Source organism: Rhinopithecus roxellana, chromosome 5 (genome assembly GCF_007565055.1).
Source record: "Rhinopithecus roxellana isolate Shanxi Qingling chromosome 5, ASM756505v1, whole genome shotgun sequence".
In the NCBI taxonomy this organism is placed as follows: Eukaryota; Metazoa; Chordata; class Mammalia; order Primates; family Cercopithecidae; genus Rhinopithecus; species Rhinopithecus roxellana.
In genome coordinates this window covers 103699126-103716236 of record NC_044553.1, presented here as the reverse complement: position 1 = coordinate 103716236, position 17111 = coordinate 103699126, and the positions used below count along the sequence as shown (strand labels likewise).

The following is a 17111-nucleotide window of genomic DNA, read 5'->3' as shown; positions in this document are numbered from 1 at the left end:
TCACTCTGTTACCCAGGCTGGAGTGCAGTGGCATGATTTCAGCTCACTGCAGTCTCTGCCTCCTGGGTTCAAGTGATTCTCCTGCCTTAGCCTCCTGAGTAGCTGGGATTACAGGCGTGTGCCACCATGTCCAGTTAATTTTTGTGTTTTGAGTAGAGAAGGGTTTTGCCATGTTGGCCAGGCTGGTCTTGAACTCTTGGCCTCAACTGATCTGCCTGCCTCAGCCTCCCAAAATGTTGGGATTACAGGCGTGAGCCACCATGCCTGGCTGGGAAATAACATAATTTAAAATAGTAGAGAAATAAAGGGAAACATGTGGTTTCATTTTAAGATAACATTCAAGAACTACTAGTATTTTAGATTTAGAATAAATCACGCCAAGCTTGTCATATTTTACAAATGACAAAATTTGTAAATGAAAATTTTGGAAATGAAAAAATTGGAAGAGTTGATTAATTTGCATTTATATGGATAACAACTGGCAGAACTAGGAATTAAATCCAGATTAGTTTGATTCCAAAGCTCATACTTCTCCCCTGGCAACCTTAAAGATACATGGGGAAAAAAAAAGATTTTTCAATGGGTGGGAAAGTAAAACCCTTAAAATAAAAATCTTTAACAATTTATAAATTGTAAATACGACAGGTTATTGGGCAATATCTCTCTTTTTCTCAATCAACAGCAGGAAGGGAATGAAAATATTTAGACTAAATGGGTAACTCTAATAGTTGAGATCATGCCCTGTGAAGTCAGATCAATCTAAGTTGAAATACTAGCTTGACAAAGTACCAGGTGACTCTGGGTAAGCATTTTTTTCTTTTAAATTTCATAGAACTGCAATGAAGATTAAATGAGAGAAGTATGTACAGTACTGAGCACAGTGTCTGGCACTCAGTAATAGCACAATTATTATTTTATTACTTTCATTACAAAAATTTCACATCTGAATGAATGTTCTATGTGGAAACTGAACCAGCAGTCATCACAAAAGGTTAGTGGGTCCTATTTAAGATTATTACTTGCCTCTTGGTCAACAACATATAAGCCAAATTTCCAAGTTCAAAGTATCAAACAGAACATATCTGGCTGCCTATAATTTCAGGCTAATCTAATGATAAATTAATATGAGTAGGAATCTGTTTTTAAAAACATTAACTAGCCAGGCATGGTGGCTCACACATGTAACCCCAGCAATTTGGGAGGCTGAGGTGGGTGGATCACCTGAGGTCAGGAGTTTGAGACCACCCTGGCCAACATGGTGAAATCTCGTCTTTACCAAAAATACAAAAATCAGCCAGGAGTGGTGGCATGTGCCTGTAATCCCAGCTACTTGGGAGGCTGAGGCAGGAGAATTGCTTGAACCCAGGAGGTGGAGGTTGCAGTGAGCCAAGACTGCGCCACTGCACTCCAGCCTCTGTCTCAAAAAAACAAAAACAAAAACAAAAACCAAATTATTAAATAAACAAATTTATAGCTTATGTTATATATTGCAGGAAACTAATTCTTCTGTTGGCACTTACTAATATTTAAGATATTTATAAAATAACTATCTTCTAAGGAGCTAAAATATTTTATTTCAGAACATTTCAAAGCCTGAGTAGTTTAAATAACTTTTAAAGAAGGACATTGAGCTAACAAAGGTTATCTAAAGCAATGGCTAAATTTTGATGATCCATCCCACTCAAAGATTCAAAGAAATAGATCTGACCATCATAAATCCCATCCTATCTACATATGGGAAGATAGATTTTTCAAATTAACAGCACAACTGAAGTTAGAAGGCAGACTAGATACTACTCTACGTTTTTATAGTCACTCTGGATTATCTCTGAATTTGGTGTCATAAAAATTATATTTGAATTTTATAATATTCCTTTAAATAGGAACTCCTATATTCTCCAAAAGTAATTATAAAAAGTGTTATGTATGTATAGATATATGTTTGTGAATGTATATCTATGTATATATGAAGACAGAAACACCTATCAACCCTTTAGTTGTTAAACAGCTAAAATCTGTAACGTAAAGACATAATACTCCAAAAAATTATGAGCATATTTTTAATGTTGAAATTGAGAAAGTTAAACCAATTAATATTTACTATACACTTTCAGCAAAACAGGATCCTGTTTCTTGTTGACATTCTAGAATTTCTCTTATTACAAAATAAAAAAAGCTGACATTGAAAAGACAATGTAACATTGGGAGACACAAGTACATACTGAACAAACAGTGTAATCTGGCCAAGAAGAGCAGTAATTTCATTTTAAAGTTTATAATTAAAGGAGAGGTGTCTGTAAATATGAAAAAACTTTAAGTCACTAAAAACTTTTGATATTTTCCACACACATGCCTGACAAAGATAAAGGGATTTTTTCCTGTAATTTTTTAAAAATAAAAGACAAGAAAAATCTAATAATATTTTAATGTAGTTATGAAAGATCAACAAAGTGTGACATCACGATATTTCCCTCAATGACCTTAGGGATAAAAATAATTTCCCTTAAGTATCAGTCTACTGCCACAGACAGTACATTTTGAGAAAATACAGTTATGAAATTTACGGATCAACTATGATGCACCAAAATCTTTCATATCTATTTTAGTAATACTGAAAGTAACACGGAAAAATGTGTTCTCAGATTTAAATGTCACCACAGTTGATATGCACGTTACCGCTAACCAGAAAGTGGGTTTTAGATAATCTTGAACCAAATTAAGAAATCTTAAAAAAATATTATTTTTCTATACTATTCCACTGAATATAATTATGTTATAGGGTTGGTTAGACAGAATATAATCACCATTCTGGCATTTCTTTAAAACTTAATTTCAAATGACTATATTAGTATTGATTACTACTATTTTATATACACAGGGTGTGCACAGGATATCTAAAGTTGATTTTCGATTGCAATTATGAATCCATTTCCTCAATGTGGTGAACACATTTTATACCTATGCTAGAAAAAAGATTAAAAACTTTACACTATTATGTCATTTTTGCAAACTGGCAGTCAGGTCCAAACTGCTATTATGCAGCTTATTTTATGTCTTCTCTGTCCACTTTGATGTATAACTTTAAAGGGAGCTCTCTATGTATGGGATTTATGACAGAAAAATTTAGATTTGAGATAGCGGAAAAAAATTATTTTTCAGATTCTATGTTTTTGCTACTGTAAGAGTAAATATTTCATTTTTATTTTGTGTTGAACTGAGAACCACTCTGATAAAAATTTCTGTCATAACTATTAAAGTCTGCAAAAACTTATATAGAAATGTATTCAGTAATACTGGCACAAGTTATTTACAAGCAAAAACACCCTTTTGAAAATTAGAGTGCATATTAAAATTAGAGAATAAGTTCTTAAATGCAGTGATAACTCTAAAAAATTAACTGAAAAAAATTTGTAGCATAATATTAGGTTCATGTTCAAATTCACATTTTTACTACTGTTTAGACAATCATAAGTGTTATTTTAAACAACTTACACAATAATTTTGTAAGACACATTAAAAATGAAGCCAACAGAACCTTGACTTGGCTGCTGTACCATCCTTTAATGTCTCAGAAGTGAGAACACTACTCACTTCCATAATACCTGGCCAAATGTGCAGGATAACATGCAAAATATGGGGAGAACATTAAGATGACAAATATGAAAGAGTACAGCTGGTAAACAACGACACATGAGAACTGAACAGTCTTTATCAATTTAAGTGGGAAAGTTAGCCCAAGTGTGGTTCTATTATCAATATTTTTCACTTGTGAAATTTATAGCTTGACTATATGATACACAAGTGTTATTCATATCTCTTTTAATGTAGTCTGACATTTTAGCAGACATTCTCCATTATTAAACAATAAAACTGGCAGATATAGTTATTTTGCTGTTCATTAATTTTTAATATTTCTCTTTTACCATCTTTTTTAATGCCAAACTGAGTAATTTTGAATAGTGTCAATCCATTAAAGTGAATCTTAGACTTTTTATTTCTTTCAAAGGATTCAACCTGGTCTAATACGGTTTTCTCCTTGCTATAGGTCTTTTATACTATCTGAAAGGGATCTAAATTTTTTTGTAAAATTATTTTTCTAATGGCAATTTAATGATGACAGGAATGGAAGCTTTAATTTCACTAACTAAATCTCAATTGAGAATTACAGTAACTTTTTTCCAAATAATTAGGCTACAAAAGAAGTGTTGTGTCTTTTGAATTTACTTAATATAAAGAAAACTTATTTAATATAAAGAGAATTTAAAGGTTTATTATGATGAACTTCAAGCATATTATGTTCTCTTTTCCTGCTTTCCTTGAATACCACTACAACAGTCATCTTTGTATTTCAGGTGCCTAGTGAAGTGCAAGGCACACAGAGAGTTATCATTTGATGAGTTAGGATATCCCATAACAATGCAACACATCACAAAATACAAAGACACACTACTTCAGTTCAATAGTACTACTTTTTCATGCTGAGAAACAGAAAAAAAAAAAAGGTCAATATAACAAGGTGTAACTAATTTCAACCAAGGGATTCTATTATTAGTTATTTTTATCCCCAAACCATGTTAGTGTTTCATGCAGACCTGGGTTAGTCAGTATAATACTGGAAAAAATTTAGTGACAATTTCTGAAATGTTTAGTATGAACTGGACAGTGTTAAGTTTATTTATTGTTTAAGTTACAAGCTTAGAGCTTGCTAATTTTGAAAAAAGGAAATGGGAGAAGAACAGAGGGTGTTTTGGTTGACACTTTGTCTTACCTTCAGATAAACAGAACTGATATTTAATGATCTAAAGAGGGAAAATAAATGAAACAATCATAAGGAGTGCAAGATATTACAGAATAGGAAGGCCACGAGTCATTTATTTTCTTACTGATTTCTTCAAAATTAATCGTAAAATGCAGTACCCTCTTACAATCTTTAATTATTATAACATAAATTACAATATTAAGTACTTCTAAATCTAGACCACTTATTTTAGCTTTATCTGTAAAATCAGAGATGATGGGGTGATATTTTTGGCCATAAAATTTGATCCTCTGAAGTTCAGAGTGCATGCTTAACTTACATTTCTTTTGCAGATACTTCAGAAATGATTCCAGAAGATGCAAGAGTCACTGAATATTAGCTCATATAAAATGTGGTACATGTACTTTTATGAAGATTGTTGACTTTTTAAGGAACTGCATTTAGGTAAAAGAAACCATAAATCAAATTTATAGGCCAAATTAAAATATTAAATAGTGATAAAAAATTCATATTTCAATGATTAGAATTTTTTTCAAGCAAGTTTTTAGAACAAAAGGGTACTGCATTTCAAGTTCCAATAACAAGTAACTAATACTCGCTTTTAATCTTACCGGCATCAGATGGTAAATGGTGGTAGGGAGCTGGAGAAAAAACCTGTGCTGCAAAATCTTCAAATGTTGTTGGTTCTAAGTGGTGCTGGACAATTGTTTGCAGGTACCGTGCTCTCTCCTCATAGCTGATTTCCTTTGGTTAAGGATAAACTTAAGTGCAGCTTATACTGGAAAAAAAATCTTATCAAAAATGACTGCTATGATTGCTAAGCCATTACTTCTTAATAAATAGAATTATTCACTAATTATTCTTATGTATCATTAACAGTATGGCTTTTTAAAGTGCAAAACTATAGTTTTTAATGTAAGTTTACTCTTCATGATGCCACTATAAATGACAGCTTAACAGGGAGACATTTATTAGATAATAATTACGATAATACTAAACTGCTGAAATGAAGGAAGTTAACAGTTTACTTGAGAAAGGATTCAATTTCTATCAGGAGTCTAGGCTGAAATTTCTATCAGCCTAGACTCATCTTATCTTGTTAATCACATCTGCAGATTTACTCTCAAAAGCCACACAATAAACATCGTAATGTTGCTTAAGATACTATGTCCAAAATTCTGTTTTTCATTTGTAAAGATTTATTGTGAAAAATTCCTACATATCTTCTTCTTTTTCTAAAATCCCTGCATTTTCTCAACAATTGTTCTCATTTTGAATGGAAGACTACTGTTGCTGTAATCCTCGAATAACTCCATGTGGTTAAGATAAATACATAGCTGAATCTGTATGCTGGGAAAAAATACCTAGTCAATTATAACACTGAAACAAGCAGGAATATTTGCAAAGAGTCCACAGGACTCCTAAATACTGTCTAACAAAGCATCTCCAGGGCACTGACACTGACAGAAAAATACTGTAGTTCCCTTTCACCACATTTTCTTCTCTGATATTATTGACAAGCAACCAGTACCTTGAAGTGTTGTTGCTTTTGAACAACCCACTCCAGGCTTCCTGTTTCAGCAGGCCTGATTGTGCTGTTAGCACAGAGAGGGCGAGAAAGAGAGAGAATATTTCTGTTGTTCACGAAAGCAACTATGGAAATGGCTGTCAAAATGTAGAGCAGCAGGCAGCAACATACAATTATCAGGAAAAACTCACATGCTGACTTCATGTCGTATAGTTCCTGAACTGAGAAATCAGTTAACCTTTCTTTTAAAACTTTTAAAAGTTTCCCTGTGGTACTCAGTGTGCTATGTTGACAGGCTTTACATAAGACATTTAAATAAGGATAATAAAAATTTGTCTACCAGTTCTTTTTTTCCAATGAATTTTTCCCCAAAGTCTACTTTAATATTTCCCCTCAAAATTCCTTATTTTTTAAAATTGCAATTTAATTATTATATAGTTATAAAATTCTAGAAATTGTAGACTAAGCCTATAAGACCCAAAAAATAATTTGAGAGGAAGATAATTTTAAATAATTCAATGGGAGATACCACAGCCAGTTAATTATATTTACAAGTTTACTAAGAAGAGAAAAAAAAAAAGTAAAAGAGTTAAAGGCAAGACTATATTCATTATGCACTTGGACTTTGATTATGGTATCTTTTGCTAAGTGGCTTTCATATTACAATTTATCTGCTTCTATTACAATTTATGTATCAAATATGAAAATAACCTTGAATCCCAATTCCTAGCAATCTATTACTTTCCATTCTGTACACTGGGGATGAACTTCAAAAGAATTTTACTTCTGAGGTGGGAAGCAACAGGACAAGATGCATATTAAAATGATCAGCATCAAGGATTTTACATGAGGATAATACAGACATTTTTGAGTCTTAACATAAACAAGTAATATAGCACACTTTTAAAGGGGGTATATGGTTATAAATGGAAGAGGATGAAACTGATGGTACAATCTAAATAATACCACATATCTCACAACTTGTTGGAAAGTACTTTTTTCATTGGGGGAGATTCACAGCTGCTGAATTTTCTGCAGTTAATAGAGTCCTTTGATTCACAGCAGTGCCCCTTGTACAAAAAATACTGGCCTTTGTGTATTACCAGAAACTAATTTTCTATTTGGCTGAAAAGGGAAAAATGGGGTTATTGCTTCTCCCTCCTACAGAGCTTTTCATTATGCCTGATGCACTCAACTTCTAAGCTCTTCTGAGAAAAAAAAATAACTGAAGAGGCAAGAGGTAGAAAAATGAGCTTGTTAGCACATTAGAAGTGAAGTATCTTGGTGGGCCCTAGAAATTCCCAGTGGTGTGTTAACTTATCACTCTATGCATGCTGGCACTGATAGTCTTCCAATTGATCACTCTCTTTTCGCACCAAAGGTGCTGCCAGGAAGCAAAGGCTGAAGGCCCACAGGAGAACAGTCTGCTATCAAAACAAGCTGTTTTTAAAAGTCTGCTTGAATGGGTAAAACGCTTCATGAAAAGTAGGGTGGAGACACCTACCTGCTTTTAAAAATGTTCTACTTTCAGAGGGCCTATAAATGAAATATTTTACCTTATTATATTTAGAGTTTATAATAAAAATTAGGCAGAAGGAAAGCAAATGTTAATATTTCTAAAGCAGGGAGGATATTTCTAATGTAGTAGATTCATCAAAGCAAGAAAATGATTATCTAGCTAAAATACATTTTGCAGACTAATTCTACTTCCTTATATAAAAAGAGGCTTATAAAATGGAAAAAACTCTAATACACAGCTGCACAAAACTAAAATTATCCAGATACAACATATTCATTTTGTATAAAAAATATATTTAATAAATTTACAATAAATCAAATAAATCTCATTATTGAAAACAATGCTTTCTAAAATTATTAAGTTCAAGTCTAGGTGGCACAGTGAAGGGAAACAATCATTAACGGTTGAATTTAAATGAAAAAACTACAGTGCTCATCACTTACTAGTTAAGTTTCCTTTTTGGGGGGTCATCTACAGGAAACACTTAGCTTGATAAAATAATTACATCTAAGGTAAATCACCTTCTAAAAGCTAAATGATCTTTATAAGTTTCCCAGTTTGATGTAGCAAAATTAATAAATAACAACATGAAAACAAGCCAACCCAATCTACAGGACTTACATCTTCCCCCACTCCCCCCCCCCTTTTTTTTTTACTTCCGAAAACATGTATTAAGGAAATATAATAAACTCTAAGCACTTAAACCACAGTCCTGAGTCCACAATGAGGTGCTTTTTGTGATTGAGATGATTAAAGTTCCAAACAGTGCTGTTAGAATCTGCAATTGTAATCATCCAAAGTAGTTAATTCCTATATCTCGTAAGAGGTTAGACACTTATTCCATAAAAGGCATCTCTCTAGGGAAGAGTCATTAGTACATATACATTGAGTGGCACACGAACCCCACAGCTGGCAACAACAGGACAACTTAAGCTATAGTTTTATATGGTGAGTGCATGTTGCCACTGGCATTGAAATTAAAAAACTGAAATGGGTAGGATGATAAAAAGGTGAAGGTAAACAAAGAAATTCAGAACAAAAATTTAAAGTACTAATCTAAGTTGAAGTAAGCAGATTTTGGTTGTAAATTTAAAACAACCCAAGCCAAAATTAGCTAATAAAAACCATGTGATGAGGGAGACTTTTAGCTAGTAGGAATCTTTAATACAGAACTGGCCAATCAAAAAAAAAAATAACACACAGGGGCTGCAATCACAGCAATATAATTATCCACTAATCCTCCTTCCGCTTTCTACAAAGGGAAAAAAGGGGGGAAGGAATATTACTATTCTAAAAATAAGGGAACAAAACATCTATAGTGTAAAGAAATAAGTTTAAATCTAATCTGTAATTAATTAATATTAACATCATTACATATTTTAGGTTATTACTCTTGATTTTAAGCTTCAAGACCAGCTATTAAGAAACTGGGTTCAAGCTGGGCTCGGTGGCTCACGCCTGTGATCCCAGCACTTGGGAGGCTGAGGCGGGCGGATCACGAGGTCAGGAGATCGAGACCATCCTGGCTAACATGGTGAAACCCCGTCTCTACTAAAAATAAAAAAAATTAGCCGGGCGTGGTGGTGGGCGCCTGTAGTCCCAGCTACTCGGAGGCTGAGGCAGGAGGATGGCAGGAACCCGGGAGGCGGAGCTTGCAGTGAGAGGAGACCACACCACTGCACTCCAGCCGGGGAAAGGTAAGCATAAATTTTCTGTGCCATAATTTATCTGTATGTTAAATGTGGATACATCTGTAAGTTAAACAGGGATACCATCACCTGCTCACTTCATAGGGTGTTGAAGATAAAGGATACAAATACGGGGTAACACAAAAGTGCCCTGACACCTATCCTGAAATAGTTTATTTTGACCTTTGGCTCACATCTTTGTAAATAGCAGGTGCTGTCTCTAGGAGGACAATTTTTGATGTCAATTTAAGAAATATACCTGTATTCATGTGCAAGAACTCTTTGATAATACTACTAATATTTCTTGTTTGCAGCATGTACAGAGAGAGGAACTTTTGACTTATTCTGATGCAAGGAAACTGATTTCTCAAGGGGGAAAAAGACAAAAGATACTGCAGAAGGTTATGCAGTATCAAGTATTTCAACTTCATTAACACATAGAAGAATAGATAAAGGTAGATTTGGCTTTAAAGAAGCAACACTTTTCATTCTCCACAATAATTTTACTAATCTGGTAATTCTGAACTGCTTGTAGTGTTATAAAAGGGAAAGCTTTCAGTTTTGTAATTCTATGGCACAACCAGTAGGCTGTATAAACATTCAGTTCAAATCTAATTTGTGACTAGTCTGAAAGAAATGGAAATGTGTGTATATATATGTATGTGTATACATACATTATACACAATAATGAATATAAGGTGTAATTTTCACAAAAAGGAATTATAAAAATTACAACTTGTAAGCAGATGTCAAAGATCTGTATAATTGCTTATTTTCCTTTCAAGTTCAGGTTTCATGTTTTATTTCCTAAACAAGAAAAAATGATTGGCTTATTTTAAAATAAAGGCAAGTATAAAGTGTTTATATCTGTGCTCAATGGCATAGTCTGAAGAATTTAAGGCCCATTCCGAAATTCTTAGTTTAGTAAGCACTTCCCTACACTCATATATTTCTATAGCTTCTTTGTGGTTTCAGCACTTAGGAATTTTATCTCCCTTCTCTAGACAGAAGATTCCAAGAATAATAAGCATAGGAAGAGGGAGCATTCCAATAATTACTTAGAAATGGTGCCTACTGATTAAAAAAATTTTTTTGGAGAGTGCAACTTAAGTCATATTTGAGTTGTAACTTAAAGTAGCTGAAATCTGAGTACTACTTAAGTAGAGCAGATTAGAGTAAATTATTCAATACTCATGAAGTTTGTAAGGTTGGTAGCCTGAAATTGGCTATAGTGAGTTTCTACATCATACATCTTGAAGATTGCTGCAAATCACCCACCTACCAGGCTCCGCCTTAGAGAGCTCTTAGGCTTGTTCTTCTACTAAATACACTTTCTTAAGCAATAGTTTTTGTCCCCAATTCTCGGGGGACAGATTTGGTGGTTCTTCAATGTTACTTCTTCACATTAGAGACTAGTAATCCAGCCATTCTACTTATGTTATTGATATTTTAATTGTCCATTTTGTGGTTACAGACTAGTGGTGAGACCAGTGCCACAGGGACAGAGACCTTGTCTTCTTACCTTTATGTCTTCAACACCCAACACAGGGCCTGGTAGTATTCAATGACTGTTCACAGCTTCTAGAAGGAATGAATAAAGTTGGTTCCATAGTGGATTAGGAGATGTCTGTTATGCTGACAGCCCCTTTCCTCTAATCCCCATATGGCTCCATAAAGGCAAACCTTTTTGGGGCAAACATAGTTGGAACTTTCCTAGAAATGGATTTAGAGTTTGAATCTTTCTGTGAGAAAGATTTTGGTTCTTACCATGCCCCTTGATCTTGCTGGCCCTCTCTGGAACCAAAAAAAAAAAGGTAAATAAAGCACAATGTATAAATATGTAAAGTATTACATTAAGAGAAAATACAATTGATAATTACTTCTTTAAATCCTCATAATCTTAAAGAAAGAGTTTTTTCTTTAGGCAATGTAATTATAACTCATAATTTAGCATTAAAACAAACATTTCCCCCATTGGTTGTGATAATTTTTTTAAAGTTTAAAATTTTTTCATAAATTCTACAATGGTATGAGACAATGAATTTAGTCCAACTAATTCTATTGGCTTAAGTGGCCATTTATAGAGAAGGGAAAAAAGGGAAGAATAAGAAAATCTTTACAGGGAAATTTAAATGAAGTGTAATTTCAAATCATTTTAGGCAGATTTCCAAAACTGCTCTGTATACCATAAGAATAGAAGTAATAATACCCTTGAAGAATAACACCTGAAAAATGTTAAATATTTAGGTTTTTAAAAAGGCCATCTTGAAAGAGGTTATCCCAAGACAAGGCATCATTTATTGAGAATATTTAGGACAGTTTGAACTAGAGGAAGGATATATTCATCAACATTACTTTCAGGAAGCTTGGTAAAATTAGTTTATTTTAATAATGTTTATGTGCAGTAATAAGGCTTGCCTGAATGGAGAGTACAGAGATTTGCTTGGATAAACAAAGCTGTTGATGGATAGAGCTGGGTCTAGAATCTTGGTCTTTTAATTAATAGTCCAATGCTCTCTCTACATCCAGTCTCAATGACCTGGGTGTTGTGTGGTGAAAAAGCAAAGGTATATTAGGCCTTTTAGTTATCTCAAAATAATGAATATTAGCTTAAATTCTAAGACTGGTAATTTTTGAAAGATGTTTGTTTACATATTAGTAGAGTAAAATACTATTTGCTATACTATAGTTTACTATACATTAGTGACTATACTACACAGTAAAACCCCTTGCATATTCCAAAATAAAAATTTGAAAACAAACCACATTTGGCACTTCAGTTTTAAAAGGCCTTGAAATATCTTTAAACATTCTGAGGCAATATCATTATACAGGGTCTTGAAAAAAGAATGAAAAATAAGAATTTTATTGAGATATAGCATATGGGTAGATATATTTTGCAAGTACATCTCAAGGATCTCATGGTTATTATTGGTAGTAAAGTAGAAAATTTTCCGAAATACACAGGGTAATTAGTATCTCATGGACTAATATACATTGTTCATTTATAAGATGAAAGCAAACTATACTGCTTACCTTATAAAGCGAGATCTGATAAATTAAGATCTGGCAGAGGGAAAGATACTCCATTTCTTTCCTACTCTAATTTCTTCCAGAAACATGCAGTCTAGTTCACATGTAGTAAAAAATAAAATTCCCCTAAACAAACTGCATGAATCTTTTTATTAATATTGCTTATACTATGTTAATAAAAATTCTTCTGAAAGTCTGCAACAGGTTATGACAAATTATTGTCTATTTTTAAGATGCCTTATATTCATGAAATTCTTTAGTAGTTGATACTATCTACACCATGAAGGAAAAGCTGTGATTTGTCAGAGCAGACAAAGCTGGGCTTTAATCCATCCTTTTAACCATATTGCCAAGTCTATATTGTTTTCACTGCGTCTCAATTAGGAGACAGGCAGGACACCTGGTACTTCTTTATCTAAGTCCCATGGGCTGCCAGATGACTCAAAATCCATAACAGGTGCTAAGGCAGTGTGAGGATAGCCCTATTATTGAAAGCTGGAGTTGAATAAAATTTGGACCACATATAATTGCTCATAAATCAGTCAATTACTAAATGAAAACATTAAGTAAAAAGTTGATAAGCCCAATTCCACCAAAGTTTGTGTAAATACATTTAAAAAGATTAACCTTAAATAAATAGGCTTAAAAATGTAAACCTACCTAAAGGCTCTGAAAATCCTTCCTGATTTAATAATCCAATAATCATTGGTGGGTTTCAAAAAGCACTAATATGATTATCCAATATGTATGTGTGCGTGTGTGTGTGTGTGTATATATATATATATATATATTCTACTTTCATGAAAGTTGTATGAAGCAAAACAAAAACTAGGCTATCTGGATTTCAAATTTAGTGAAATTATAATGTTCTCTCATTTAATGAAATTATAATGTCCTCTCATTCTTGGAAAGATCTACTTGGACCCTGTCAGAAGACTACAAAAAGGAAAAAAAAAAAAAAACCAAATAAGTGAAATTTTACAGTGTACAATTACTTAAGTGTTATCTCTACCTAAATGTGCACTAATTTAATTAAGATTTTATTTAAGTGCTATAATTATTGGGAATACAAAAAAAGTGATTTTATTATCAGAGTAAGTAGAAACAAAGTACAGTAAACTGTCATTTAAGACAGTGTCATAGAATCTATGATAAGCAGTACATTGGCTTAAACTAATGCACTATATGCCCCCAGGGAATGATAGGCTTAGACACTGGACTTTAACATCAAAATCTATCCATTAATCTTGACTTAAATACAATCTATTCTGCAGTAAAAGGAAGAATGGGCATTCAATGAATTACTGTTTTTGAAATACTGCACTGGTGCCCATTTACTAAAATTACTTAAGAGAACACAGGATATGGAATACTAGTAAATTTTACAGATTTACTGATTTTACAAAACATGCACTTGAATTTCCCCAAATCTAGCAAGAGCATCCCATTAAAAAAATTTACAGATTTAAAAGGTTTCTTAAAATACCTCTTCCTTATCCTATTTAAGAACACGCTGCATAAATTATAATACTGCAATATAATTTAGTCAACTTCATTTCAGCTGAAAAGAAAGAATCATCTATGGGGGTCAGAATCCCTGGAGTCTGAAAATAAGCATTAATTTTTTTTTCAGGTTGTAGATCATTGTTTCTTTGCAACAGAACTACCCAACTGTTTGCTGATAAAGCTGACTAGAAGAAAACAGAAAGGCCAAGAGAAGTGTTTATATAAATATCAGGGCATACAATATTTCATAAAAAAGGAAACAACCTGCACATTAAAAAAAATCCAACCAGAGGGAATTCAATGAGTGAGATAATCATACACGACTGAAATAGTTAAGAGCTACTCATTTAAAAGATAAATCCGGCATTTAACCTTAAGATGTGCTGACTAATTTATCTTTAGTGGATTATTTTAGCACTTGTGTTACGCAGAAATTTAGTTTACATTTCTATACTAATATCGTTTATATGTATTCAGATGGTATTTGGGAATCCTAAAAAGCAAAAAGTAAATTAAACCAAATTTATAACCTTATCTGACATGTGAATTGTGATGATTTTATCTACTTCACCTCAATTAAATTCTTATGAAGATAAAAAGTTCCTTATTTTCATCTAATAAAAAAAAGGCAAAACTGACTTATGCTTTGCAATAATCTAATGGGCTAAAAATAGATAATGGCATGTTAATAAGGAATTACTACAGGTGGTGCATATATTCATTTGCCTTCTTTTTTGATAGTAGCTACGTGCTAAATAAAAGCCAACATTTTTATCAAGAGACTAAGTAAATGTAGAAACATCAGTTCTGCAACAGCTATTTTTGCTTCTTTTCTGAACAGCAATTAGTAAAGCAACCCCTTCCCCTCCTCCCTAGTGCTGTCAAGCTGTTCAGAGCAGTTTGCAACTCGACAATGGTACCATTGTGAATGCTCTCTGGGCTTCCTTCCCACAGAGAGTTAAATGGGCAGTTCCTGCTGCCCATGATTGGTGTCCAGTGAAATAATACTCAAGAGCCAGGTTTTATCAGCTTCACGCCAAAGAAGTGAAGCCAGGGAACCCAAGCCTTCATATCATACTGGACCATATGCCAACCCTGATGGCCCCAAAGGTTTATCACTAAGAATCAGGATCCATCATGTCCCTTGTGAAATTTCACTTCACATACCTTATGTGAAATGCAAAGCTTCACTAAAAACTGAACCTTCTTTACAATTGGCATGAACAGATGGACGGTAACAGTGGTTTGGCAAGCAAAAGTTAAGATTTAAATAGGCTGTATTCTAGTGTTTGAGAGGAATAGCAGTTAGAAGAAAATGGATAGATTTGTGACCCATAGTTTAATTTTAATTCCATTATTGTTATTAAAAATTTAATATCAAAAGGCCTATGTTTAGTCAATGAAAAGAATGAATGAAAAGCACTTCAGTTCCTATGTCAAACATGTTTAAAGACTAATTTCAGCTTTACATCCTTTTTTCTTTGCTCTTTGAAATCCCCAAATAGCATCTGAATCTACGTTGTTTTCATATTTAAACAAAGAGTAGAATAAAACTCGTACATTATGTAGTAGGTGTGGTGAACAATAATGTGAGCGGAGCAGTGCACAGTCATCACTAACTGCAACATCATAGGGTTTTAATACAGAAAAAAAAAAAAAAAAAAAAAACCCTATTCCAGCACAGGTGAGAAGCTGATAAAGATAGAAGTAAACTTCAAGTTTGGTTGTTTTTAGGGAATACTGTAGTTTGTCCATGCCCTGATGGAGTTCTCTTTCTTCTCGTGCACTGTGATATGACCCAACTGTCCAGATTGGCATATATGGACCATACTGCTACACCAAATTTGACAAAACAGATAAGATGGTGGTAATGCTTTCTTTTGGTATTTTTGTTGTTGTTGCCATGGAGCCAATGTATTATAAGACTAGGACAAAAGTACTTTATTCATCAATAATGTGTGAAAGTGTAATAATGTGTAAAAACTCAATAATTGTATAAAAGTATCTCATAGGAAAAGTGTAAAGGACTGTTGTGCAAGAATGAAGAGTCTATTATGAATCTATCATAAGAAATATGAAAATCTCAGATGCACTTTTAAAAATGATACATATGTACAAATATTATCAAACATTTAGAGACCTTTTTAGTCTCATTGAGAAAATGCAATACTGGCTATTAGCCTGGCAATTATTGCTTAACTAATTATCATAAAAAAGACTTTATGAAAATAATGATCAATAAACATTTTGGAAAGGCTCTGCTAGAAAATGAAAAATAAGAAATTCAAGCTGTAACTGTTTTGCTAGTCAACAGGTAAAAAACACACAAAAGCAGAAGGAACTGTTACCTTAGACACTGGCTGCCATAAAATAATCAGTAGCATTAGAAAACCATATTTATGTTGATTTTCTTTCTGCTTGACTATATTATCTGGTTTTGACCGACTTCTTGATCTTTATCTGCTACTGCTCTTCCCTTTATATCATCCAGCAGTACTGAACACCTTTTATCTCTTGACCATATCACACTTTTATGCCTCCATGCCCACTTCTTACCCCTAAAAACTCTTCCCTGACCATATCTGCCTAGAAAAGTCCCATGTGTCTTTGAAATATTAGCAGAATTCTTCCATAGTAAAGTGATTCCTCTAATTTCTATCCCATTCTCTCACCCTACTATCCTCTCCCACTTAAAATTAATCACCTTTACCATCCTACTTGGTCTATATCACTATTGCTGAATAACCCCAAATTGCTTAAGTTTATCATTAGTGCATTCAGTTCTTGGTAGAAGACAAAAATAGAAAATATCTCTAGAATTAAAACAACGTTAACAGAAATAGAAGTTGGCCATGTAATGAAGTCATTTTGGTGAGCTCCCACAGTTTAAATGTAAGTAATTATTGGTCAACAGTAGTAAAACCTTAAAGACTGTCTCTAGAGACCATTAAGAGACAATACTATTTTCAGACAGAATAAACCTTCTTTACTATTATCACAAAGTTATTACATATCAGAGATTCACATTTATTGCTTTTTGAAAGGACATGGATTTGCTAGACCAAAACTACCATCTTT

General features: G+C 33.1%; 1 protein-coding gene across 6 annotated transcripts in view; it reads right to left on the bottom strand.

Annotated features, from left to right (window-relative positions):
* The window catches only part of RALGAPA1 (Ral GTPase activating protein catalytic alpha subunit 1), a 311458-nt gene that overhangs the window by 5306 nt on the left and 289041 nt on the right, over positions 1-17111 (bottom strand). For 4 of the 6 annotated variants that reach the window (XM_030930789.1, XM_030930787.1, XM_030930786.1 and 1 more), the window contains exons 39-40: positions 5371-5495; positions 4769-4799 (exon numbers count right to left, since the gene is read on the bottom strand). In XM_030930789.1, coding sequence (XP_030786649.1) covers positions 4792-4799; positions 5371-5495 — 133 coding nt within the window. In that variant the 3' untranslated portion in view covers positions 4769-4791. The remainder of the gene's footprint in view (positions 1-4768; positions 4800-5370; positions 5496-17111) is intronic. The other 2 variants (XM_030930785.1, XM_030930788.1) reach the window with 1 other exon arrangement.